We start from the raw sequence: 27,526 nt of genomic DNA, 5'->3' as shown, positions 1-27,526 counted from the left end.
CATTTTTGAGGATTATTTGGAAAACCCAGACGAATGTACTACTGGAACCTTTAATCCGTGTCTTCCAACGATAGACGTCCGAAACATAAATTGCTCTAAATACTCACTAGGTTCGGTAGCATCTCTGCAAAGTGGTTATGTTCACCAGATCTTGGAAAAATGCTAGAATTGAAACGTACAAAGATTCAGAGGAGGGGCAGGGTTGGGAAAACAAAACATAGATCGAAAACCAAGAGAGATGACCAATGCCAGGTAATCAAATCGAAAGGTTCACTGTTTCTCTCTTCATAGATGTTGCATCACCTGATGAGTATTTGCAGCATTCTCTGTTTGAATTGATAAATGTTTTCCTTGAAATGTACATGTGTTACGTTATCATTTGAATACCGTAAAACCATGTAAATTCAATGTACGATGTCGCGATCACGGTAAAAATATATTTAAGAGAAAGAAAATAACTTCTATGCGAGAGATCCAGGATCAAAATGCCCCTTTGAGCGCATTGATAACTAAAGGCGAGCTGCGTTGATCAGGTTCAGGTGTGAGGCGGGAGAGTGTTCCCGATACAGCGAACCCTCGGAAGCAATCGTCCTTCAGGGGGCAGGCGAAAAGCGACTGAAGCCCCTTCGATTGTATCCCTAGTGCAAATTAGCATCTTCTTGCCTTTTCAGTCCAGGCGGAAGCTCGTATGTGGGGTGTGTGCGATCCTCTGTTGGATAAGATTAATAGCCTACGACTTGTACCGATTCTGGTTTCTGACTGCAAAATATTAGCGTGCAGTTGGCCACCGTAGATTATGTAACCATGGAGTGAAATGCCTCTTTATAGTGATTTTGATCACAAAGTCCTGGCAATAGGTCAAGAAAATTAGTTCGAAGGACACTGGGCTCTTTAAGTAAACTGAAATGCTCGCTGAAGTGCAGTTTTAACGCTCGTCTTCTTGTCATTTGATTACAAAACCTCATCAGTTCATTGATAGTAGCCACAGTAAAAGTAATGTTGCGGATGAACAAATACTTGGAGTGCCACTGTTTACACTACTTGGGCGGTGAAAAGCATGTCTTTAAAATATAATTGATGGATTTATTGACTTATCAGGCTATGCAATAAGGAAGGAAAACTAATTTCAGTTCCACTAGTTACGTTGTCAGGAGATACAGGAACGGAAGTGATTACTTGTGCGGTTACTTGTAAGATTGGAGACACAACGAAATGTAGATGCTGGAATCTTGAGCAAAACTCAGCGAGTCAGGCAGCATCTGTGGAAGGTATAGATAGGCGCCGTTTCGGGTCGGGACCCTTCAGACTGACCGAGTTAGGGGCAGAAAGCTGGAAAAGAGAGATTGAGGTGGGACAAAGCTGGCGTGAGGAAGGGTCCCAACCGGAAACGTCGTCTGTCCGTTTCCACTAGAGATGTTGCCTGACCCGCGGAGTTCCTCCACATTGTGTTTTGCTTCTGACAAATGATAGGCGGATTCGGGTGATGGGGGGGGTGAGGGGGGTTGATTGACAGATGGGCGGAGTAATTTACAAAGACTAGAGGCGAAAGGAGAGAAGGGGGTCGATAAGAGATGGCAAGTGAAATATAAAGCCAGAGGGATATGGACCCCGTCGCCGTTCACCCATATCCCTCCCTCTGGCTTTACATATCACTTCGCTCCGTATCTGATGTCCTCTTGTCTCCATTCCATCGCTCGCCTTTGTCATGTACTCCATCCATCTGCCAATCAAACTCGCCTCACCTGTATCCACGTATCACTTGCCAGGAGTAAGTAACAAAGCCTAGAGGTGAAAATGGGACAAAAGGTCGTCAGATTAGGAAAGAAGATGGGTGAAATGTAAAGCCAGAGGGAGGGGTGTAGGCGGATTTGTCCCGCCGCCAACACTCTTTTATAACTTTCTCCCCCCGTCTGAAGAAGGGTCCGGAGCCGAAACGTCGCCTGTCCATTCCCTCTTTTGATGCTGCATGCCCCCACCTCTGAGCCGCGCCAGCACTTTGTGTTTTATTTGAACAATTGGTTGGATTAGCCACAGGCACCCGAGGTTGTGACCAGTTTGAAACATGCGTTGGTCTAGCCGCGCTGACGAATCAGAGTGCGTGTCCGATGGCCGGGGAACGCTACCGCTAGGTGTCGCATCGTGTGAGTACCTGTATATGGGCGACTGGTAAACATCTCGACATAGAGACGATTGAGGACGACAGGATTAGCACAGGTTGGATCACAAATCGGAATGGAATTTCACGAGTTCTGGGAACTTTAGGATGCCACCCAAAATGGAACAGACTAACTGGGTGGGCTTTAACCCCACCCCACCCGCTTGGCTTGGATAGGCTATTAGTATAATCACCAGGTTATTATATCCATAACTAAGGAACAGGAGACGCCAAGGGTTGAAACGATTCCTTCCAACGTTGTGAGATTAAACTCGTCGTTCCTTCACAAGAAGATGACCATAGCTGTAATGTAATTTAGTTATCCCAAAGGTCACGTATGTTTAGTGAACTGGTTCTATTCGAGACTGGGATTGATGAAGTGCACAGTGAGATATTAACTTTTTAGACCCGTCCCACAAATTTACGATGTGTGTTGGAGCAGGTTGAATGTTGTACAAAGAACGCTAGAGCCCCCTGGCGCCGGTGCAAGGTACGGCATGTCCTGGGGTGCCAGATTCATGCCACTTCTATTTTAACCCAAGCGCCGAATTCCGCGACCTTCTTGCGAGGTTAATGAAGCTCGTGTATTATTGAATGTTATTTGAATGCCTCCAATTCTTTGTGACGTCCTACTGCTTCTACCCGGCGTAAACGGTAGGTTGGCGGGATGAATGCAGGCGACCCGGGCCTGGTGGTATATTCCGTCTTTGAGTATGTTATGCATGCGGCATGCGGACAGAACCTCGCCAGATCAGGAGAACCTCAATACTGGAGTTTTAAACACGCAACGCACCATCGCAATGTAATGTAGTTCGCTGCACTAGGCCGTGGCGATGTGGTCACCAGCTGAAGGAATGCGTTTACTGTCCTTTAGCCAGACAGGCAAGAGACTGCAGATGTCGGAATCCGGAGCAAAAATAAAACTGCTGGAGGAACCCAGTGGTTCGAGCTGCATCCGTGGAGTCGAAGAGATGGCCGACGTTTGAGGGTATCACTCGCTGACTTCCTCCAGCAATTTGTTTTTGTGTGTTATTTAACGAAATGCGCACGGTTGGGTTTACTGCAGCGCGTAAATTCTGGAGACTGCATTTGTCCCGGGATTATTGTTGGTTCACCGTGCAATCTCGTTTTATTCCTGATGGTGGTTTCCCTTTCGCCTGCCGCGAGTGATCGCCGACTGCCGAAAAGTGCGCTGCGCAGCAATCCGTAGGGATGTACGTCCAAGGGTGACGGACCAGTGTCATGGGTTCTTGAACCTTGGGTTTAATGGTTAAACTAGTATTACTAAAACAGGAAACCCGCTATGGTAATTGCTTAGTCGGTTGAACAGTTGAACAATAGCGGTGCAAGCTAGGGTGGATGTATACACAACTTAGAAACAAGGATATGCAGACGCCAGTTTACCAAGGAAATCGGCACATGCAATTTCTTGTTTCTACGTTTTAACTGCTCCACTGCGAAATCTCGAGGTATGCCTACTTTGAAGGAGTTCTCACCTCTCTGACAGGGGTTCCGTGAGACTGTCTTTCTCTGCTCTCCCTCTGTGATTCCTGCTGCTCTGGTCTGAAGAAGGGTCTGGACCCAAAAAGTCACCCATCTACACCGATGAGCCACTGACAGGTGAAGTGAACAACATTGATTATCTTGTTACAATGGCACCTATCAAGGGGTGGGATATATTAGGCAGCAAGTGAACATTCAGTTCATGAAGTCGATGTGTTGGATGCAGGAGAAATGGACAGCAGTAAAGATCTGCGCAACTTTGACAAGGGCCAAATTGTTATGGCCAGCCGACTGGGTTAGAGCATCGCTGAAATGGCAAGGCTTGTGGGGTGCTCCCAGTCAGCAGTGGTCCAAGGAGGGACAAACCACAAACCGGCGACGGGGTGTTGGGTGCCCAAGGCTCATCGATGCGCGAGGGCATTGAAAGCTATCCCATCTGGTCCAAACCGACTGAAGGTCTACAGTGGCACAAGTCACAGAAAATTTTAATGATGGTCACGGGAGGAATGTGTCACAATACACAGTACATCGCACCCTTAGAAGGATGAGGGGGGATCTTATTGAAACATATAAGATAATTAGGGGATTGGACACATTAGAGGCAGGAAACATGTTCCCAATGTTGGGGGAGTCCAGAACAAGGGGCCACAGTTTAAGAATAAGGGGTAGGCCATTTAGAACGGAGATGAGGAAGAACTTTTTCAGTCAGAGAGTGGTGAAGGTGTGGAATTCTCTGCCTCAGAAGGCAGTGGAGGCCAGTTCGTTGGATGCTTTCAAGAGAGAGCTGGATAGAGCTCTTAAGGATAGCGGAGTGAGGGGGTATGGGGAGAAGGCAGGAACGGGGTACTGATTGAGAGTGATCAGCCATGATCGCAATGAATGGCGGTGCTGGCTCGAAGGGCTGAATGGCCTACTCCTGCACCTATTGTCTATTGTCTATTGACTGGTCAGAGTGCCCATGATGACCCCTGTCCACCGTCAAAGGCGCCTACGTTGGGCAAGTGAGTGTCGGAACTGGACCTTGGAGCAGTGGAAGAAGGTCGCCTGGTCTGATGAGCCCCGTTTTCTTTTAGATCACTTGGATGGCCGTGTACTTGTGCGTCGTTTACCGGGGGAAGTGATGGCACCAGGATGCACTGTGGGAAGACGACAAGCCGTGTGATGCTCTGGCCAATGTTCTGCTGGGAAATCCTGGGTCTGGCCATGCATGTAGATGTGAATTTGACACGTGTCACCTACTAAACATCGTTGCCGACCAGGTACACCCCTTCATGGCAATAGTATTCCCTGATGGCAGTGGCCTCTTTCAGTAGGATAATGCGCCCTGCCACACTGCACACATTGTTCAGGAATGGTTTGAGGAACATGATGAAGTGTTCATGGTGTTGCCCTGGCCTCCAAATTCTCCAGATCTTAATCCGATTGAGCATCTGAGGGATGTGCTGGATCGACAAGTCCGATCCACGGGGGCTCCACCTCGCAACTTACAGGACTTGAAGGATCTGCTACTAATGTTTTGGTGCCAGATACCACAGGACACCTTCAGGGGTCTTGTAGAGTCCATGCCTCGGCCGGTTGGTGCTGTTTTGGCGGCACATGGAGGGCCAACAGCATATTAGGCAAGTGGTCATAATGTTTTGGCTCATCAGTGTATGTTCTCCGGGGTTGCTGTCTGACCCGCCGAGTTACTCCAGCAATGTGTCTTTCCCGTTCACAACACTTAATTAATTTTCACACTGGTGCACTAAACCAATTGTGTAGGAAGGAAATGCAGATGCTGGTTTAAACCGAATAGACACAGAAAGCTGGAGTAACTCAACGGGTCAGGCACCATATCTGGCGAAAAGGAATAGGTGACGTTTCCGGTCAAGACCCGTCTTCAGACTGAGAGTCAGGGGAAAGGGAAAGGGAAAGGGAAAGGAGAGATATTGACGGTGATATGGAGAGATATAGAACACCATGACCAGAACTGGTCCATTGTTGGCTGTGGGCTAGGTATAAACGAGTTAGACAGTGAAACTCACCAGGACGACAGTGAAATTAGTACAACGACGAGGATGAGAGAGGGACGGAAAAAGAGGAGATGACAGGGTTACTTGAAGTTAGAGAAATCAAAATCATACCGCTGGGTTGTAAGCTGTCCAAGCTTCCCTTCTCCAAGATTTCACCTATCAGCTTATCTTCTGCCTCGTAGGGTAACATTTCTTCTGCGTGCCTTCTGAGTTAGTGTGCACACATCAACTGTTCCCAAGAGATGCATTTCATTAGTCTTTTCACATTCCCCCGAGAGATGAGTCAGGACTCCATGTCTCGAGGCCAAGTGACGTTTGGTCGGATGAGATCTCTGGATCTGGGATAAGGCCTGCCCCCTGAGGAATATGGGGAAACAAACTGTTACCTCGCTAGCGGACGCATTGACTTTTTAAAAAAAAAAGCCGAGAAAACGAGGGAGAATCATAGCACGCCAGTAACAAGATGGAATTGGGAGCAATCGAGGTGCGCAGGACAGCTCGCTGCCAGCCAAGGGAACTAATCCGGAAGCTCATTGGAGATCGGTATTACCGAAGGACACTTATAACTCCCGAACAATTTCAGAGTGATTGTTTTGTAACCGGACAATTTTTCACTAAAACAAAATACGGTTCGCGAGTTCATTGGAAGCTGACTGAATACCCTCTGGGTATTTTTAAAAGAAGCACCAATTTCCAAACAAACAAGCGCAATTAAAATTGAAGCTGATATGGGATATATGTGGATCAGATTTTCCTATCCACACCAACCTATCCCACCTGCAGCTTCTGTGCTAATATTACTTTTGTAATTCACTTGATGAAGACCGTGCATTGATGCGATAGCTTAAACGGCGTGATCACAACGATTTTTGTAAAGACACAAAGTGCTGGAGTAACTCAGCGTGTCAGGCAACATCACAGCGGGACATGAACCGGAGACTCCCAACACTCCTTCGGACACTTAGTTACTCCAGCACGCTTCGTTTCATACAGCGGCATCTGGAGTTGCTTGTGCCAAGCTTTTTCGAAAATAATTGTATCCTGCCACCGTCCGGTCAGACACAATGAGCGCGCAACTAAGCACCTCTGGTCTGAAGTGTAGGAAAATAACTGCAGATGCTGGTTCAAATCGAAGGTAGACACAAAATGCTGGAGTAACTCAGTGGGACAGGCAGCATCTCAGGAGAGAAGGAATGGGTGACGTTTCGGGTCGAGAAGAAGCGTCTCGACCCGAAACGTCACCCATTCCTTCTCTCCTGAGATGCTGCCTGACCCGCTGTGTTACTCCAGCATTTTGTGTCAACCTCTGGTCTGATGATTTCCACCATGGGTTGGAAAATAGCGCCCCTGGCGGCGGCTGGGCGGCAGCAGCGCCCTTGACGTTGGCCGTTTGCCGCAGCGCCCTCTGACGGCGGGTCTGTGGCCACATTGCCCTCTGGCGGCCGGTCTCCGGGCCCCTGTCGGCGAGTCACTGGCCGCGGCGCCCTCAGCCAGTGGGTGCCTGACCAGCACCACACCCTGACGGCGGGTCTCCGGGCAGCAGTGACCCTGGTCACGGGCTTCCTACTCGATACGGACATAGCACCGTCTACTCAGATGTACCGTCACCGTCTGCTCATTTGACCGGGTTATGTTGTTGGCCCTCGCGAGATGGCTGATTATTTTACAAAGGATGATCTTATTGTTGAAAGTTTCACATGGCATTTCAGAAGGGATAGTAGTGCAGTTGGTAATGTAATTGAAATCACGTGATCTCAGTCTAAAACTGGATGTCGGTTTCTAACGAAAATAGACACAAAAAGCTGGCGTAACTGAGTGGGACAGGCAGCATCTCTGGAGAGGAATGGGCGACGTTTCGGGACGAGACCCTTCAGACTGATGTCAGGGGAGAGGGATAAGGATGTGTAAGGTGTGAACACAGGACAAAGGGAATGAAAAAAGTGTAGAATAGATCACTTTTAGCTGGGGGAAGGTAACAACAAAGCAAACAGAGATAAAATGTAGCCAGACAGTAAGACTGGTTGTAGAGCTGGGAAGGGGGAGGGATGGAGAGGGAGGAAAAGCAAGGGTTACTTGAAGTTAGAGGTCAATGTTCATACCATTGTGGTGTAAGCTGCCTAAGTGAAATATTAGGTGCTGTTCCTCCAATTTGCACTGGACCTCACTCTGACAACGGAGGAGGCCCAGGACAGAAAGATCAGTGTGGGAATGGGAGTTAAAGTGTTTAGCAACCAGGAGATCAGGTGGGTTTAGGCAGACTGAACGGAGGTGTTCAGCAAAACAATCGCCGAGCCTGTGCTTGGTCTCACCGATATATAGGAGTGCATACCTGGAACAGCGGATACAGTGGATGAGGTTGGAGGACGTGCAAGTGAACCTGTGCCTCACCTGAAAAGACTGTCTGGGTCCTTGGATGGAGTCGAGGGGGGAAGTATAGGGACAGGTGTTGGATCTCCTGCGGTTGCAGGGGAAAGTACCTGGGGAGGGGGTGGTTTGGGTGGGAAGGGACGAGTTGACCAGGGAGTTGTGGAGGGAACGGGATATCACGGAGACCCTAGTGAGATCCCCATCTAGGATGGAATATCTTTTTACAATTACCATCGAACCATTTGCTTAGTAATGATGAACATTGGAGACATAGGAAAAATGGTTTAGACACGAAACTTCGCCTGTCTATTTTCCTCTGCAGAAACTGCCTGACTCGCTGAGTTCCTCCAACTGTTTGTTTTTTGCTCAGCGCAATTTGGAATTTTCTCTCTTTCCCCATAAAGCTGGCTGCTATAAATCCTTTCTGCATGATTTCTCTTCCAATCGAACAATAATGATCTCTCCCCTTTAAACTAGTGAAGAATGGAGCCTGTGTTTGTCTGTAAATAGTTCTCTGATCAGAGGTCTGGTAATACATCTGAGGAGGCATGTGTAAATGTATGCATGTTTGTATGTACATGCTTTAGTCTGTGCATGTGTGAAATTTGATTATGCATCTTTGAGAAGAGATTAATAAATGATTGAGCTGTTTTGCATGCATATTTATTTGTGGCAAAGCAAACTTGTTTTACCAGAGAAATATAAAGATGTCTATTAAAATCATTGTTGACAATGTATGTCTAGTTGTACAATTAACCATATCAGTGAAAAAGGTAGAAATAACACCAAGAACTTACTTTGTGGTTTAACCCAAAGTATCATCTGCTTGTCATTCGGCATTCAGAACTGATGCTTACTGCCTGCCTCGTATGTGAGCAGGAAGTGACTCAATTAAAAAATAAGCTTTCTAATTCTAACATCAAACAGAAAATTGAAAAAAATACTCAGCAGGCCAAGTAATTTTTTCCAATGTTGTGTACTGCATAGCATACTCGTAGTGACTTTCTCCACATAGGAATCACTGATTTGGTGATAGTTTTGCAGAATACCTCTGTTCGCTTTGAGAAGTTTGCGAGATTGCGAGTGCGCAACCGGACTGTCCATATTGAACAACTCCCTATCACAGTGGCATCTCTCTTTACAGCACATTCTTTCCTATCCACCTTCTGTTCACATTTTGTTCCACTCAAATGCCCCCTCCCTTGTTTCTTTTCAGCTGATCATATAGATTCACACAGCGCAGAAATAGGCTCTCTGGCCCAACTTGTTCATATCAACCAATATGACTTTTGAGCTAACCCCTTTTGACTGAGTTAGTCCCATATCTCTCTGAACCTTTTCTATCCATGTATCTATCCAATTGTCTTTTAAATGTTGGAATTGTATCCTCTTCAATAGCTTCGTCTGTCAACGTGTTCCATGTCCTGTGTGAAAAAGATTCTCCTCCAGTCCCATGTAAATCTTTCCCCTTTAACCTTAATTCTATACCCTCTAGTTTTGGACTCTCCTACCTTGGGGAAATATACTCTGACTATCCAACTTATTTACACCCATCATGATTTTATTTATCTCTAAGCTCTCCTCAGCCCCCTACTCGCCAAAGCAAAAAGTACCAGCCTATTCAACCTCCTCTTATAACTCAAGTCCTCTAGTCTTGTTAACATCCTTGTGAATCTTTTATGCACAACTTCCAGCTTCTGCATCATTAGATATCTCCGAATGTTAAATGAACCTGCATTCCTCATGGAGCATATATTTGGATCAGGATTTACCAGTTGGGTTATATGCAATAAGATTTTATCATGACATCTGATCTAATCTGGAATGCCTTGAGTGTAAATTCAACAAACCACAAAAAGCAGGTGGTTATTTATTTGGGATTGTATCCAGTCAATAATGTTCCACTTTTTTTGTACTTTCAGGACTTGGAGCTACTGACCATTCTCCTGGGACTGGTGACTGCTGCTCTCTTGGCATTGGAACATCAAGGGGCTTGGAATTTTGTCAAGTCTGTCTTCCACTTTAGATTTTCCTTTCTGGAACACCACAAAACAACTAGTGTTCACTTGAGCAACTCCTCCGAGGGCTTTATACCTACAGTAGCTATGAACAAAAACCAGCTGAATCCTGTGCCCCAGACTGCATTCACTCCTAAGCCATCCAGCAGCCTGTCCAGTGGCGGTGAGCAAGTCCACTCCTCCGTCGCCTCTCCAGCAAGCGGCTTGGCTGCCAGCCCTTCTCCTGCAACAGGTTTGACGATTGTGCACAGTGTGTCCTGCCCTGGTACCTATATCCAGATCCCCATCAACGCCGAGGTATGGTGTGTCTCCACGTTCTCCCTGCCCCCAATTGTCCAGAAGAAGATCTATGGAGGAATCTGCAATGTGCCCAAGAGCTGCAATAATAGCAAGTCCACCACCGCCATTTACATCTGTCCCGTCAACCCCATTAAGCTGACTGAGGAAAAGTGCCTCGTGCCTTTGGTGCACAAACCATTGCAATCAGACAGTGGGGCTCAGAGTGTGACTGATTCAGAGGAGAAGCCCATTTCCTCCTTAGCAGCTAAAGTGACAAGTAAGGAAACTTCCTCAAGGAGACAAGATAAAATGAATTGGGCTGGAAAGGAAGGTATTGTCACCCCAACACCTGTTTCTGTTAGATTTTGCAACAACCTGGCCTCTGAGGTGTTGAAAACATATGTGAAACAGCAGGGAAAACAGAACAGCATGGAGGAATTAATGAAGACTTATTTCAACAAACCGTTGCATTTCAAGACTGCAAGTTCATTCAAGGACAACGCTCTGCTCCTCTTCAATGGACAACTCTTTTTCCTAGCCCATAAAGGCATTGATATTCCCATTGGGTCAGATAAAGGAAAACTGCTCGCAAAGGAATCGGGGACAAACAAGTCAAAAGTGGTTCAAGGTGGGCCAGGTAAACAAAGAGTTGACACTGGCCAGACCTCAACTAGCTCTTCAGGTTTAGGACGTGATACTGATTCGAGTGAATCAAAATGTGAACTGAAGACGGATAGGAAAGAATGTGCTGCAAAGGGAGATGCCACTGCGATAACTCTGCAAAATGGATTGGAGCTGGCGCAACAGGTAAAAAGCTTTTACGACTACTATCTAACATGGATGCACCACATGATTAGACTCCATGCAACTGTTCAGCTAATTATCATAATTATGAGCCTTGAGTTCTAATTTGATCTCATTGTCTTACTGAGTAGCGATGTCCTTGAGTACTTGCTTATTTAATACTGCAGACCATCCCCAGGTAATGATAGGGTTCAGATTCCAAGCGTTATTTGTAACCAATACTGGTCCGCAGTCAGAAATCAGTAAGAACAGTGTGCGGGAGAGGATCGCACAAATAGTGGGAGAATGAGCAAGTGCAAGAAGAGGAGCTGCCAGCCTCCCTCACTGAGTCAGTGAGTCTGCCCTGTGCTCCCAGCTCTGCTTGCCTCAAAACAGTCCCTGATTATTGCTCGTCAGGGGGTGGTTGGGAAGAAAATGCTTGATTAAATGACAAATTCTCACTCGGCAGAAGATGCCTGCAGTCCTATGGTTCAGTAATGGTTATAATATTGTATGTAGATCTGGTCACCACACTATAGGGAGGACACGATTGCACTGGAGAGAGTGCGGAGGAGATTCATCAGGATTTTGTGTGGGATGGAACATTATAGTGGTGAGAGACTGGAGAGGACGGATTTATTTTCTTTGCAGCAGTGGATCGACCTGAGCAAGGGATTCAGAATTGTGCAAGGCATAGTCTCAGACCAGAGGGGATACAAGACCAGATGGTAGGCATACTTATAAGGTGAGGAGTAAAATTTGGAACAAACCTGAAGATTTTTTTTCCCCCACTGAGGGGCTGGTTTAAGTTTGGAATGTGCTGCCTGAAAAAGTGACAGAGACAGGTACTCTCACAATATTAAAGAAGCATGAGAACAGCATTTGAATGCAAAGGTATAGTAGGCTATGGACCAAATAAAGTAAACCCTTCTTTTAACAGACCCCTTTATTTAAGCTATAACGGATGGATCCCTGACTCGCACTGCCTTCCCTGCCACTTGGAGCTCAGGGTTCCGAGGGCTCCCGCCCGACCAGCAAAGCCTTCACTCACCACCCAGTCCAGTTGACAGGGCCATTGTTGCGGCTCATGTTGTAGCCCCTGGGGACAGCGCTTTCTTCAGGCTGCCACCAGCGACAGGATATGCTCCGTCATCGTGGGGCGCCCTTCCCTCTCACCAGCTGCCATTTCTTCCTTCGCTTTTTCCGCTCGACCCCCCGCTGCCTCCTCTTTCTCCCCTCGCTCTGTCCGCGTGTCCTCTTTCCTCCCCCAACCATGCTTCTGCACTGCTGTCTTCTCATTCCCTGGCGTCACTAACATACTCCACCTTGGAAGGGGCAGCAAGTGAGAGGGGAGGGAGCCCCATGGTGACTTAGTGCAACTTGTCATTGGCTTGAAGAAACAACTGACAACCAGGGGCTACAATGTGTGCGGCAATAACAGCTGCGTCAACCAGTGAAGAAGGGCTCGCTGGTGCAGACCAGCGGCATCGGAGCCTAGTTTTGTGAAATGACACAGTGCTGGAGTAACTCAGCAGACTGAATCAGTCTGGTCCCGACGTCTCCTATCCATGTTATCCAGTGATGCTGCCTGACCCGCCGAGTTACTCCAGCACTTGTGTCCTTTTGTGTATTAACTATCATCTGCAGTTATAACTCGGTTATTACAGACAATTGGCAATAACAAACATAATTCTTGCCTCATATGATCTGTTATAACTAAGGTTTATTGCACTGGTGAATATTTAATATGGCCAGGTACTCAATGTTGGGCATTGAGGTGGCCTTTTTCTGTGAATAAGATATCATGACATTTACATCCAGTCACTCCTTCCTCTGCTCTCTCTTAATAGAGAGCGGGTCTTGTTTCCATAGTCGCACTATAATTTAAAAATGGATCATTGCTTGTAAGTTTAAATGGAAGTGGTTTGTGAGCTAATATTTCCTGTTGGGTATTCAACAGTTTGAATGTTTATTTTTGTGTGTTTTTTAAAAACATTTAATGGTGTATATGTGTTTATTTGGCGTTGTATCGCACTTCTGATCTCAGCAGTACAGTGTTTCAGCACCTCATGCTGAAAAAGTGGTAGGCAAAAACCAAATAGAATTAATGTTCTGTTGCTTTATTTCACCATTGCATGTGGAGAAATTTCACAAAGGCAGTCTTTTAAATATTCTAATGCATGGACAGAAGCCAGCATTTAATATTAATGGACATTGGGTACTCTATGTTGATATTTTTAGTCTCTGAGCTGGGAAAATCTGTGGTAGTCAAGGCAGTATTTTGAAAAATCAGAAGACTCAAGAATAGATCACAACAAAATGGGGTACATAATAGAATGGTGATTTCTCTCTCTTTCTATCCCCTTCCCCCAAAGGTTGAACTTGACTTGGAAATACATTGATAACTAGTTTATGTATGGTGTTGAGGCAAAAAGCAAAATATAGGTCTATAAATCGGAAATAAAAACATCTTATTGGAAACACTGAAGAAGGCTTGTGAACCAAAATGTCGTCTGTCCTTTTCCCTCCACTGATGCTACCTGACCCACTGAATTCTTTCAGTAATTTGTTTTTTAATCAAGATTCCAGCAACTGCAATCTCTTGTGTCTCCATGGGAACATTCAGCAGGTCAGTCAGCATTTGTGGAGAGAGAAACAAAATCAGCATTATAATTTGATGAGAACGAGCTGGAGAGGGCTGCACTGCCACTCGGTGGGATCATGACTGATCGGTCATGGCCATGGTTCCACTTTACCCCCTCTCCCCACACCCTTATTTTTCAGCTCTGTAAGTACTCCTTTCCATTAACCTTCCATCTACTTGCAGATGGACATTAATTTATTTTTATGTTTTGAATCAGTTCTACCACAATATATTTTGTAACCTCGAACCACAATATGATTTTTCCTCCTTCACAAAACGGATACTTTTGTATTTCCCATAAATGCTAGCTTCTGCCCATTCACTTAATCTATCCATATTCCTTTTTTCCTCCCCCATCTGTTAAGCCACCATCTTTCTAAACATAGCACAAAAAGTAAGGAAATTTGTGTTTGGTAGATTATTTCTTTGTTGTAACAATGCTTCTTGGCAATAAATCTTATACCGTTGGAAAGCCTGTTTATTTCCCTTTTAAATGGTGCCACATTTGTAAGGAACATGCATTTGTGGGATGAGCAGCAGAGCTGAGTATATGGGTTGCGCCCATGAAAAATTTGCCAAATCTTCTCTGCCAATGCCAAACAGCTTATTCTGCCATTGACTCTTGTTCGGTGTTGTTTGGTGGATTGGATGATTGAAGTCTGAAGAAACAAGACATATTGGCAATTTAACAATTTATTCATTTAATAAACAGGAGCCACAGTAGCGTGTGGAAGAACCATACACAGCCATAACAGCCTGGCACCTCCTCCTCATGCTGGTCACCAGCCTGGTCACACACTGTTGTGGGATGGCATCCCATTCTTGTCAGCAGCTGGGGGTACCAGAAGCTCAAAACAAGAGTCAATAGCAACAGCAGAATAAGCTGTTTGGCATTGGCAGAGAAGATTTGGCAAATTTTTCATGGGTGCAACCCATATACTCAGCTCTGCTGCTCATCCCACAAATGCATGTTCCTTACAAATGTGGCACCATTTAAAAGGGAAATAAACAGGCTTTCCAACGGTATAAGATTTATTGCCAAGAAGCATTGTTACAACAAAGAAATAATCTACCAAACACAAATTTCCTTACTTTTTGTGCTATGTTTATATCAGCATAACTAGCTACAACGCACCTTGTCCTTTCCTCCAAGTCATTAAAATAGACTGCACATATTGGAGGCACCTAGCTTGATTCCTGTGCACCTTTCCTGTTACAGAGTGCCAGACTGCAGCTGACGCATTTACCTCAATACCAGTCCTGAATCAGTCCATGTCCACTACCGATTTTCCAATGCACTTGGTTCAAGAGCTTTTCTGGATTATCCATTTTGCCAGACCACCGGAGGTCACAGCCTCCAAGGGGAGTCGAACAGTACGGCAGTAGCCTAGGCTGCCGAGGGGCTGCGATACTGGGATACAAAGTCAGCTGTGGGAACGGATCTGCCAGCTCCAGCCGGGCTGGAGTTCTAGAGCCCCGGGTTACAGGGGTCAAATTCGATCGGCCGCGGAAGTTCCAATGAGGTTGAGATCAACCGCCTCACCTGGCCTAGGCGCCACTTTTTGGGGGGGATTTTGGTGGGGGGGGATTTCACGTGCACTCTCATAATTTTGTCTGGATTAAAGGAAGTCAAGTCAAATTTATTTGTCACATACACATACACGATGTGCAGTGAAATGAAAGTGGCAATGCCTGCGGGTTGTGCACAAAAAGAATTACAGTTACAGCATATAAATAAAGTTAATAAGTTACTATTAGGCGCAAGACCAGCAGTTGCTGGAAAATGGGTGATGGACCTGTACTGCAATCCCCATCTTCCTTTTTAACCTCTGTATCTTTTCTGAATACTTCGTATCCATGAATTCTAAGAGCCCAGTACTCACCATTTAAAAAATACATTACCATTATTGCTTGAGTCATGTTCCCGCAAGGCTACTTGTGTTTGTGGTCCACTGCATTGTATTCTCTTACAGCCATCTGTGCTCAAATTCCTCAACCTAATTTTCCATTCTGGGTGCTGTTTGTGTGCATACATTCTGTTTTTCTGACGTCATTGTTTTCAGTGTCGAGGCATCACCAGTAAGGCTGCTATTTATGAAGGTGATGGTGAACCGCCTTCTTTAACTACTAGAATCCCTTTGGTGAATGTACTTCATGTTGCTGTTGGGGAAGAAATTTCAAGATATTATTTTTTTTCCCAATGTTGAGGAAGGACCTGTAGTATATTTGTAAATCAGTAATGGTTCTAGCTTGGAGGGGAACCTGCAGGTGGAGGTATTCCATGCACATGCTGCTCATGCCTTTCTTAATAGCAGAGATGGAAGGTGTGGGCGATGCTGTTGGAATGATCTTGGTAAGTAACCGCATTGCATTTTATCAATGGTACATTCTGCAGTCATTGTGCGTCAGTGATGGAGGGAACGGACATTTATGGTCGTTGCTTTATCTTGCTGCATATTCCTGGATGGTGTTGAGCTTGTAATTGTTGGGGCCACATTTATCTAGTTTTCCAATGTGTTTCTGACACGTGTCATGTACATGATTGAAAGGCTTTGAGATATCAGGTGAGTTGTTTGCCATAGGCTACCTAGCTGCTGACATGTTCTTGTGGCTACAGCATTTATATGGCTAGTCGAGTGTTGATGATGGGTGACTCCATAAAGTTATTAGTCATAGCCATATAACATGGAAATAATTTGTTCATGCAGACCAAGATGCCCATATTTACCCCCATTTAACTCAAATCCCTCGAAGTCTTTCCCATCAATGTACAATACAAATATCTTTGAAATGTTGTTGTTTCTGCTTCAACCACTTCCTTTGGTAGTTTGTTCCATATATGTACTGCCCTTTGTCTGCAAAAGTTGCCCTTCTGGTTCCTATTAAATCTTTTCCTCTCATCTTAAACTTATGGCCTCTGCCTGGGGACCTCAACCCTGGGAAAAGCACTGTGTGCACTCACCCTATCTACACCCGTCATGATCTTATGCACCTCTATAACATTCCTCAGTCTCTTGCCCTCCAAAAAATGAAGTCTTAGCCTGCCTAACTCCCTCCCTATAACTGATTCTCTCGAGTCCCTGTAAAATAATTTCTGCATTCTTTCCAGTTTGGTGACACTTTTCCTGTAGCAGGTTGACCAAAACTGAACACACTATTCCAAGTGTGGCCTCACCAATGTCTTTACTGCTACAACATAACATCCCATCTTCTATACTCAATGCCTCACTGATGAAGCTAGCATTCAAAAACCTTCTTCACCACCCTGTCTATCTGTGACACCATCTTCAGGGATCTATGTGCCTATACTCCTAGGTTTCTCTGTTCTACAACACTCCTGAGGGCCTTACTGTTCACTGTGAAACCTGACTTAATGTCATTGAATGTTGGTTAGCGTCTCTACTGTTAGTGATGGTCTTTGCTGATTACTTCTGTTACACAAATGTTATTGGCCACTTTTCAACCCATGATGGAATGGCACCCAAGTCCAGCTACATTTGGATATGGAATAGTTAATTTGCTGAGGAGATGTGAATGGAATTGAACATTGTGTAATCATTGGTAAGCATCCCTGGTTCTGACCTTGTGATGGAGGGAAGGTCATTGATGAAGCTGTTGAAGAAACCCGGGTCGAGGACACTGCCCTGAGGAACTCCCTATAATTGGACTGATTGACCAAGCAAAATCAAATCAGGACACAAAGTGCTGAAGTAACCCAGTCGATCTAGCAGCATCTCTGGAGAACATGGATAGATGATGTTTCGGGTCAAGACCCTACTATGTTCTCCAGAGATACTGCCTGACCTGCTGAGTTACTCCAGTAGTTTGTGTCCTTTTATGTAAAGCAGCATCTGCAGTTCCTTGTTTCTACAATAAAAACAAACCATCTTCCTTTCTACAAGGCATTCCAATTGAGGGCTTCCTCTTGAAGCCCCCTGATTTCAGTTTTACCAGGGCCCTTTAATAACACAATTGGTCAAATATTTGGACTAAAGAATTTGTCTGTAACTTCCTTGTTGAAAATAATCTGCTGTTGGCCCTGTGGTTTGATTTCCTTCTCTTATGCCATCCAGCACTATCAGTCCTTTATGCACATTGTTCCTAATTTAGTTCAAATTCACAAATCAGGTTTAAAAATCTAGTTTCATGGTCACCAATGCAAATTCTGTTGGATTCTCAAAGAACTCATTTGCTTCGCGATGTTCACTGTGCGACTCCAGACCCACCAATGTGGGGAACTCCTTACTGTTTTATGAGATGATCTAGCAAGTCATCTACTCAAAGGGCAATTGTACGTGGGCTGTAAATGCTGATTTTGCCAGTGGCAGCCATGCCTCATTGTTGGGGGAGAGGATAATAATATTTCTGGATTTTCCTCATCAAATTTTTAGTGATTTATTTTTTCATTACCACTACAGAATTCAAACAATGGGCTTAGCTGATTCTAATGTTTCAGGTTTTATTTAACCTTTTTACTCGTCCCACTGGGCCTTATATGAGAATCAGTGCATACAGTAATTGGTTAGATTTTCCACTTGTTGCTCACGTTGGAAAATCCACACAATCAGCGATCTGCATTTTCCAGTCTAGCACAGATGAATTGTCAGTGGCTGTCCTCTCAATTGTTACTGCATCGCAGTCTCTAATTAAAGGCACATGGGGGCGTCACTAGTGGTGTTTGTCCCAGTCTGTTAGACACCAGAGAGAAGATGCTGTAGTTTAGCTCAACGAGTGGGAGTATGTGTGGCTGTTGGTTATTGCTTTATTGTCGTGCAGTGTGGCTCCAGGAAGTGCATTTGCCTGTGCATAGGTTAAGTATTGTTGGATCTTAAAATCTTTGTATGTTGATATATATTTCAATAATCTGTCGCAAGGATCCCTATTTAGATAGATAAAACCCGTTTCATTATTTTACAAAGGTTTTAAAGCAATTTTATTCTGCTGCTGTTCTCGCTAATTAAAATTTTGTTTAAAATGTACGTCCCTAATACATGGTTTAAATTGGTGTACCATTTATCTTGAAACTTGGTAGAGTAGATGACTTGCTGAAAACTGTGGTCTCCAACGGAATATTTTTGCCTCAAAAGTTGGATAGGTTTTAATAACATCTGATTTAAAAACAAAACATTTTTTTGACGCAAAACAAATTCTCATTACTTTAAGAAATATTTTTAGCTACAAAGTATGCCCATCACAATGAGATCAAGGATTGATAATAGTGTTCTTTCATTGGCAAAGATTTCATAAATTGAGATCAATGTCCTTTTAAAACTATTGGGACGTGTGCTGGTTTGGTAACAACACTTTGAACCACAGCGTTTTTAATCGAATGAGGTTCTGCGCGCTGTGGTTGAGAAATGGCTGCAAATTATTTTGGTTATGACTCAAAATTGTACTCGTGGTACTTTCGTTCACGTCAGAAATTCTTTGTCGTGATCTACTTTTGTATCCCCTACTAGTTAGTTAAACCATGAGTTGGTGGCTATGTCATGCAATGTCCTTTTTACACTCTACCCCACTTCCTTACTAAGATTGTAACTGACTGGCGATGCAGAGCATGTTTTTCGTGGTTTGAAGCTCTGGGAGAATTAGAGTGAAACAATTTGCCTGCTGCTTTGTAGTTCAATACTTTTATGCATTTTGTTTCTTTTTGCAGGTTGTGAAACGGTTGCCAAATTCCCTTCCAGGAAGCTGTGTGAAAAGGCTTACGTTTTCTGAGAACAGAGACTTGTTGCTGAAAGCAGGCATCCATTCTGAAGTCAGAGTTTGTCTTTATAGAATCTCCATGAATGGCAAAACTAACGCTTCAGGTCATCAGTTGGAACGCCCCATAAAATGCATTCCACAATTTTCGAAAACACCTGAACTGGTGAATTTGGAAGAATGCCCAAAACTCTCCCGAGAGACTGAGTTGGCAAAACTCAAGGAATGTCCAGAGATTATCAGGGAATGTGACCCACCGGAGTTGAAGGAGTGTCCAAAGCTTTCGAGGGAAGTAGAATTTGGAGATTTGGAAGAAATTTCGGATACCTCAAAAGTTCCCAGCCCATACCCATCCCAAGAATGTCCAGAACTCTCCAAAGAATCTGGGCCAGTAGTAATGGAAGAATGTGCAGCCATTTCACGAGTGCCTAAATCAGTACGATTGGAGGGGTGCCCAAGAATCTCAAGGGATGGCAGTCCAGTAACACTGGAGGAACTCCATGGATATTCCAAAAGCAATGTCTCGGTGGCATTGCAAGATGACGGAGACACCCATATAATCCCAAAGTCAGCAGACGTCAGAGAACATTTGAAACCTACTGTGAACTTGGGCTCTGCAGATTTGAAGGACTGTCTTCCGGAATCAGATGAGGAATGCCATAGCAAATGCAGAAGGAAGCGAAAAGAGGTATTTCATTTTTCTGACAGCCTGGCAAAACAACAGCTTGAGGTGAATGAAACTGAAATGAGAAATTAAGTAAATCAAATCACAACTAACTAAAAACCTCAGCTTTGTATATTATTAAATTTCAATTCAGAATTTCTTTTGAATTGGGTATAAGTACACTCCTGCCTAAAACAGAGAATTCTGTGATTTCAATATTGAAGGACCATTCTTGGGCATGTTCAGAATATGGTCAGCAAATATTTTTAATATATAATTTTGTCGTGTATAAGTTTCAAGTTGAATGGTGGCAGCTTGTCTTAATGCTTTGATTCTAATTTAGAATACCGAATAAACAAGCAGAACTTTGCACAAGAGATTTCCCAGCTGCAGTTAGATGTAGTTAACCAACCTTTTCACACCTGGCTACCTAATGCTTCACTCTAGCTTGAAAGTGTACAGCCAATTTACTTCAATATCTCTGTTGAAGTAGTTTGCTGAAGCTTTAATTCCCGTTTCATCCTAATCCTTCAGAAAAGTGTGATTATACAATGAGTCACAATGCTGCATAAATAAATAGTAATGAATAATAAATGGCAAAACCGTAAGAAAATCCTAGCTGCCTGAATGCTGGTTTTAGCTGCCTTGGTCTGTTTACTGTTCTAATGAAAGTAAAGACTCCTGTGGGAGTTCAGCTTTGTGCTGCTGGTAGTCTTCTGAGTACGTGTCTTCCTAGGTTACCTCTGCTCCTGATGCCATTTGTATCTGTACTTGCTTTGCAAAGGGAACCATCTGTGTGAACTTGCGTCACATTAAATAAGGCCTCCAGTCAGTCGAGATGTACGTGTAGTTTCCACTACAAATGAGAACATTTGCAATGGAAAAGCATCACAGGAAATATGCAGAAATAGTAATTTTTTAGATAATGATAGACTTCCTTTGACCTTTCTTTTAATCTGTATATTGCTGTAGTTACGATAGCAATGCTGCTCTCTCTGCCTCTTACAAGGCCCGTATTTGTGTTCTCTCCTTGATGTTTTTTTTTGTTAACCCTGTTTTCTGCCTTGGTCTAATCTTATTGTTCATCTCCAGTTTTGGCCATAGGCAAAGAAAAAATTACTAGGAGAGCTTGAATGTTCAGCATTTACATGTTTAAAGAGGGCCTCAGTGCATTAATAATAATAATAATAATAATAATAATAATAATAATGCATTACATTTATATAGCGCTTTTCAAACACTCAAAGACGCTTTACAGGGATTACTAGAACATAGAATAAATAGATAAATAAGTAAACGAACAGAAAAAGGAGACAAAAGGTGAGGTGACGGTCAGTGGTTGAAGGCAGTGCTGAACAGGTGAGACTTCAGTGATGTTTTGAATGTGGTGAGTGAGGAGGAGTCTCGGACGGTTTGGGGTAGTGAGTTCCATAGGGTGGGAGCAGCGATGGAGAAAGCCCTGTCCCCCCAGGATCTGAGTTTGGTCCGGATGGGGGGGGGACAGGAGATTGGCAGCAGCAGAGCGGAGGGTGCAGGTGGGAGTGTGCCTGTGGAGGAGGTCAGTCAGGTAGGATGGGGCCAGGTTATGGAGGGCTTTGTAGGTCATGAGGAGGATTTTGTACTGGATTCTCTGGGGGATGGGGAGCCAGTGGAGTTTGTAAAGGACGGGGGTGATATGGTCACGGATCGGGGAGTGGGTGAGTAGACGGGCAGCGGAGTTTTGAATGTATTGAAGTTTACTGAGTAATGGGAGAAATACCAAAGCACTGTAGAAAGGAGTGCTTGGAAAGGGAGGTAGCATATCTTAACCGTCATGCTAGGCTGAATGGCCTATGCTTTAGCTGCTTTTTTTCTGTAACAGCTGGAAGAGCAGCATGGTGACGCAGCTAGTAGAGTTGCTGCCTCAGTTCCAGAGATCCAGGTTTGGTCCTAACCTCGGGTGCTGTCTGCGTGGAGCTTGTAGATTCAGCCTGTGACCGCATTAGTTTCCTCCCACATCCCAAAGACGCGCCGATTTGTAGGTTAAGTGGCCTCTGTAAGTTACCCCTGGTGTGTAGTAAGTGGGATAACATAGAACTAGTGTGAATAGTTGGTTGGACTCGGTGGGCCATGTTGTATCTCGAAAACGAATGAGTACTTTTCACAAATAATACCAGTATGAATATTGATATATATAACTTCAAGTAACCCTTGCACCTCTCTCTCCATCCCTCCCCTACTCTAGTCATTGTACCAGTTTCACTGTGGTCCTGTTGAGTTTCACTGTCTATGTAACTCGTTATCACCTACCCCACAGCCAACAATGGACCATAATCATTGTCGCTTTTTGCATATCTTTTATTCATTTTTTCTATGCATTTTCTATACCTCTCGTTTTCCTTCCCCTGACTTTCAGTCATCACCTGTTTTTTTTTCTCCAGAGATGCTGCCTGACTTGCTGATTTCCAGCATTTTGTGTATATCTTTGGTGTAAACCAGCGTCTGCAGCTCCTTCCTACACAATGAAAATTACCCAATGGTCTCTCGACTCAGCTGGTAGAAAAAGACAATGAGTTGACTGTAAACTAGATTTAACCTGCAGATTTTTCGTGTCTTCCCTCAGAAAATCATTGAGAGGTCTGGATTCCAGCTTTATAAAGCGGCTTTGCAGCAAACATAGAAAATAGGTGCAGGAGGGGGCCATTCGGCCCTTCGAACTAGCACTGCGATTCATTGTGATCATGGCTGATCAGCCTCAATCAGTAATCTGTACCCAACTTCTCCCCATATCCCTTGATTCCACTAGCCCCCAGAGGCAGAGTTGGAGCCAAAACATTTTATTGGTAGGCTTAGAAACATAGAAAATAGGTGCAGGAGTAGGCCATTCGGCCCTTCGAGCCTGCACCGCCATTCAATATGATCATGGCTGATCATCCAGCTCAGTAGCCTGCACCTGCCTTCTCTCCATACCCCCTGATCCCTTTAGCAAAAAGGGCCACATCTAACTCCCTCTTAAATATAGCCAGTGAACTGGCCTCAACTACCTTCTGTGGCAGAGAATTCCACAGACTCACCACTCTCTGTGTGAAGAAATGTTTTCTCATCTCGGTCCTAAAAGACTTCCCCCTTATCCTTAAGCTGTGACCCCTGGTTCTGGACTCCCCCAACATCGGGAACAATCTTCCCGCATCTAGCCTCTCCAACCCCTTAAGAATTTTATATGTTTCTATCAGATCCCCCCTCAGTCTTCTAAATTCCAGCGAGTACAAGCCCAGTCTATCCAGTCTTTCCTCATGTGCAAGTCCTGCCATCCCAGGGATTAATCTGGTGAACCTTCTCTGTACTCCCTCTAAGGCAAGAACGTCTTTCCTCAGGTTAAGAGACCAAAACTGCACACAATACTCCAGGTGCGGTCTCACCAAGGCCCTGTACAACTGCAGCAGAACCTCCCTGCTCCTAAACTCAAATCCTCTTGCTATGAATGCCAACATACCATTCGCTTTCTTCACTGCCTGCTGCACCTGCATGCTTGCTTTCAATGACTGGTGCACCATGACACCCAGGTCACGTTGCATCTCCCCTTCTCCCAATCGGTCACCATTCAGGTAATACTCTGCTTTCCTGTTCTTGCCGCCAAAGTGGATAACCTCACATTTATCCACATTATATTGCATCTGCCATGCATTTGCCCACTCGCCTAATCTATCCAAGTCACTCTGCAGCCTCCTAGCATCCTTCTCGCAGCTAACACTGCCACCCAGCTTCGTGTCATCCGCAAACTTAGAGATGTTGCATTCAATTCCCTCATCCAAATCATTAATATACACTGTAAATAACTGGGGTCCCAGCACTGAGCCTTGCGGTACCCCACTAGTCACTGCCTGCCATTCCGAAAAGGACCCGTTTATTCCTACTCTTTGCTTCCTGTCCGCCAACCAATTTTCTATCCACCTCAAAACTGAACCCTCAATACCGTGTGCTTTAAGTTTGTACACCAATCTCCTATGTGGGACCTTGTCGAAGGCCTTCTGAAAGTCCAGATATAACACATCGACTGGTTCTCCCTTATCCATTCTACTAGTTATATCCTCGAAAAATTCTATAAGATTCGTCAGACATGATTTGCCTTTGGTAAATCCATGCTGACTTTGTCCGATGATTTCACCACTTTCCAAATGTGATGCTATCACATCTTTAATAACTGACTCTAGCATTTTCCCCACTACCGATGTTAGGCTAACTGGTCTATAATTCCCTGTTTTTTCTCTCCCTCCCTTTTTAAAAAGTGGGGTTACATTAGCTACCCTCCAGTCCTCAGGAACTACTCCAGAATCTAAAGAGTTTTGAAAAATTATCACTAATGCATCCACTATTTCTGAGGCTACTTCCTTAAGCACTCTGGGATGCAGCCTATCTGGCCCTGGGGATTTATCTGCCTTTAATCCATTTAATTTACCTAACACCACTTCCCGACTAACCTGGATTTCCCTCAGTTCCTCCATCTCATTAGACCACCGGTCCCCCGCTATTTCCGGCAGACGGTTTATGTCTTCCTTAGTGAAGACAGAACCAAAGTATTTGTTCAATTGGTCTGCCATCTCCTTGTTCCCTATGATCAATTCACCTGTTTCCGACTGCAAGGGACCTACATTTGCCTTAACTAATCTTTTTCTGTTGACATATCTATAAAAGCTTTTGCAGTCTGTTTTTATGTTCCTTGCCAGTTTTCCCTCATAGTCTATTTTCCCTTTCCTAATTAAGCCCTTTGTCCTCCTCTGCTGGACTCTGAATTTCTCCCAGTCCTCTGGTATGCTACTTTTTCTGGCTAATCTGTATGCTTCATCTTTTGTTTTAATACTATCCTTGATTTCCCTTGTTAGCCACGGATGCACTACCTTTCCTGGTTTGTTCTTTTGCCAAACTGGGATGAACACTTGTTGTAGTTCATCCATGCGACCTTTAAATGCCTTCCATTGCATGTCAGAAGGCTTTGGTTTGATTCATTAACATTTTTAAGTATAGAAACCAAGTGACCTTGGGGTTCCATTGACATTTGCTGGTTTAATTAATAGATTAAATTGATCCCATTGCCATCATCCTTTTGCCAATTGGTCATTGTGAATTTACAAAGGCACAATCTTTAAATTTTAAAAGCATTTTGGATTCATTCGTGATGGTTGTTCCGGAACTGGAAAACATAATGGCTCTCGCCATGTACTCTGTCTATCTGTGCTTGAAAGGTTAAAACTTACACTAACCCTATTTGTATCTGTCATGCAGGTTGAAATTGAGATCCGTAGCTCTGGCTGTGTCAATCCAAACCTGGACAATGATAAATCTGCAACAAACAAGAGGAGAAAACACAATGAAGCCTCTGAGTCCCCGAGAGAAACATGTGGGCTCCCCAATGTCGGAAGGCGAAAGAATGCTGAAGCTGCTCCAATACCACCATGTAGTTTGCTTGAGTTGAACAAAGAGCAGAGTGAATATCTTTCACAAGATGGGTTCCAGCTTCCTGAACAGGAAAACCCGCTTGAAGTGGATGAAACGGTCAGAGATGAGAAAATTAATCGCTTGAAAGAAATTCTGAAGGAGAAACAGGCGGCTCTGGAGTGCATGAGGAAGAAAGTATCACCCTCCAGTTCTGAGTCGTGTTCTGTTTTGGAGCCGCTGTAGTGAACAGTGTGAACCGTAAACATTAAGTAGTGTGTTAAATACCAACTTTCAAGTAGATAGTGAGTGGAGGTATCACAAGCTTTGAAATGTGATAAAGGATAGTATTACTGAAAGTTATTGACAACCTCACAGAGTGTTGCAATTGTCAATTCTTGCTGCAGAGGTTAGTAACCCATTCTTGTGTATTTAAATCCAATAGTTGTGAATAGTCACTTTATTTTAAAATTTCTACTTGTTTCATCTTAAATTCCAAGATTACTTTGTATTTTGCTATCTGCGTCTATAGGATATTGGAGTGTTTAATAGAACACTTTTTTTCTATTGCCTCTAAAAAGATTGTTGCTCCACACTATTGTTCAATATTAAAAGGCTCTTAAAATAAACCTGATGAATTTGATTAAAATTAGCTATAGTAAGAGTGCAGTTTTGTTGCAAATCTAAGCAATTTGCAGTTTTAAAATTTGTAATTGTTACTTGGAGGTTTTTTGGATCAATCAGTAGAGAGATCTATGAATAAAATGGAGATTCCAGATCTTTAATGCAATAAAACTCTGGTTCCAACATCCTTGAGCCTTTGGTGCCAAATTTAGATTTTCCAGATTATTGAAAGTTAATCCTATTAATAACCCCAACTGGGGTTATTGAGTGAAAAGTGAGCACAGCAATCACCAGGAGTACCGTGTGCTGAATGAACCATTGGGAGTTCGAGATAGTGCAGCACCGATGAGTTGCTTGCAGTTCTGTCCATGTTCCTCTGATGATCAGTGAGTAAGGCGAAGAGACCTTGCTCTTTGCCTTAACCAGTTGTGCTTGGAATGTTGTGTGTACCTTTCACTCTAAGGTGGCAATGCAGTCAGGAAACGCTTCCCTATCTTGCATCCTCAGCAGATGACTTTACTGCTCATTGGTTATCAAACATTACAACAGTATCTTGATCAGCTGGGTGAGGTGTTGCAAATTTGGAAGTCAAACCAAGGCAGGACCTTCACAGTGAATGGTATGGCTCTGGGGATTGTTGTACAGCAGAGGGATCTAGCACAGGCATGTGGTTCCTTGAATGTGACATCACAGATAAATAGGATGGCAAAGAAAGATTTTATTACATTGGCCATCAGTGTGAATATTGAGTATATACAGTGCCCACCATAATGTTTGGGACAAAGACCTATCATTTATTTATTTGCTTCTATACTCCACAATTTGAGATTTGTAATCGATTTTTTTTCGATTACAAATCTCAAATTGTGGAGTACAGAGGCAAATAAATAAATGATGGGTCTTTGTCCCAAACAATATGGAGGGCTTTGTAAGTTGGGTGGTTATGTTACAGTTGTACACGACAATTGTGATGTTGCATTTGGAGTATTGTGTTCAATTTTGGTCACCCTGGGCTGCAGGAAGGATGTTATTAAGCTGGAAAGAGTGTAGAGAAGATTTATGAGGATGCTGCTAGGACTCCTGGGCCTGAGCGTACAGGAAAAGATTTGGCAAGCTCAAACTTTATTCATTGGAGCGCAGTAGGCGGAGAGGTGATCTTATAGAGGTGTATAACATCACAAGGCGGCACGGTAGCGCAGCGGTAGAGTTGCTGCTTTACAGCGAATGCAGCGCCGGAGACTCAGGTTCGATCCTGACTACGGGTGCTGCACTGTAAGGAGTTTGTACGTTCTCCCCGTGACCTGCGTGGGTTTTCTCCGAGATCTTCGGTTTCCTCCCACACTCCAAAGACGTACAGGTATGTAG

At 44.2% G+C, this 27,526-nt stretch overlaps 1 protein-coding gene across 1 annotated transcript; it reads left to right on the top strand.

The window, feature by feature from the left end:
* The first annotated feature begins 159 nt into the window (after window positions 1-159).
* On the top strand, window positions 160-26,150 carry LOC144605225 (uncharacterized). Its single transcript, XM_078420324.1, has 4 exons — window positions 160-252; window positions 9,960-11,141; window positions 19,418-20,194; window positions 25,388-26,150. Exons 1-4 carry the CDS (start codon window positions 160-162, stop codon window positions 25,781-25,783), a joined length of 2,448 nt encoding a protein of 815 aa, XP_078276450.1. The 3' UTR covers window positions 25,784-26,150.
* Window positions 26,151-27,526: the final 1,376 nt, after the last annotated feature.

This window comes from Rhinoraja longicauda, chromosome 24 (assembly GCF_053455715.1).
Source record: "Rhinoraja longicauda isolate Sanriku21f chromosome 24, sRhiLon1.1, whole genome shotgun sequence".
Taxonomy (NCBI): Eukaryota; Metazoa; Chordata; class Chondrichthyes; order Rajiformes; family Arhynchobatidae; genus Rhinoraja; species Rhinoraja longicauda.
The sequence above is the reverse complement of the archived record's forward strand: the minus strand, read 5'-3'. Positions and strand labels throughout refer to the sequence as shown.

Coding starts and splice junctions, on each gene's coding strand:
- LOC144605225 (XM_078420324.1), top strand. CDS start 160: ATGCTAGAATTGAAACGTACAAAGATTCAGAGGAGGGGCAGGGTTGGG. Junction 253..9,959: donor AGAGAGATGACCAATGCCAG/GTAATCAAATCG, acceptor TTGTACTTTCAG/GACTTGGAGCTACTGACCAT. Junction 20,195..25,387: donor TGGCAAAACAACAGCTTGAG/GTGAATGAAACT, acceptor TCTGTCATGCAG/GTTGAAATTGAGATCCGTAG.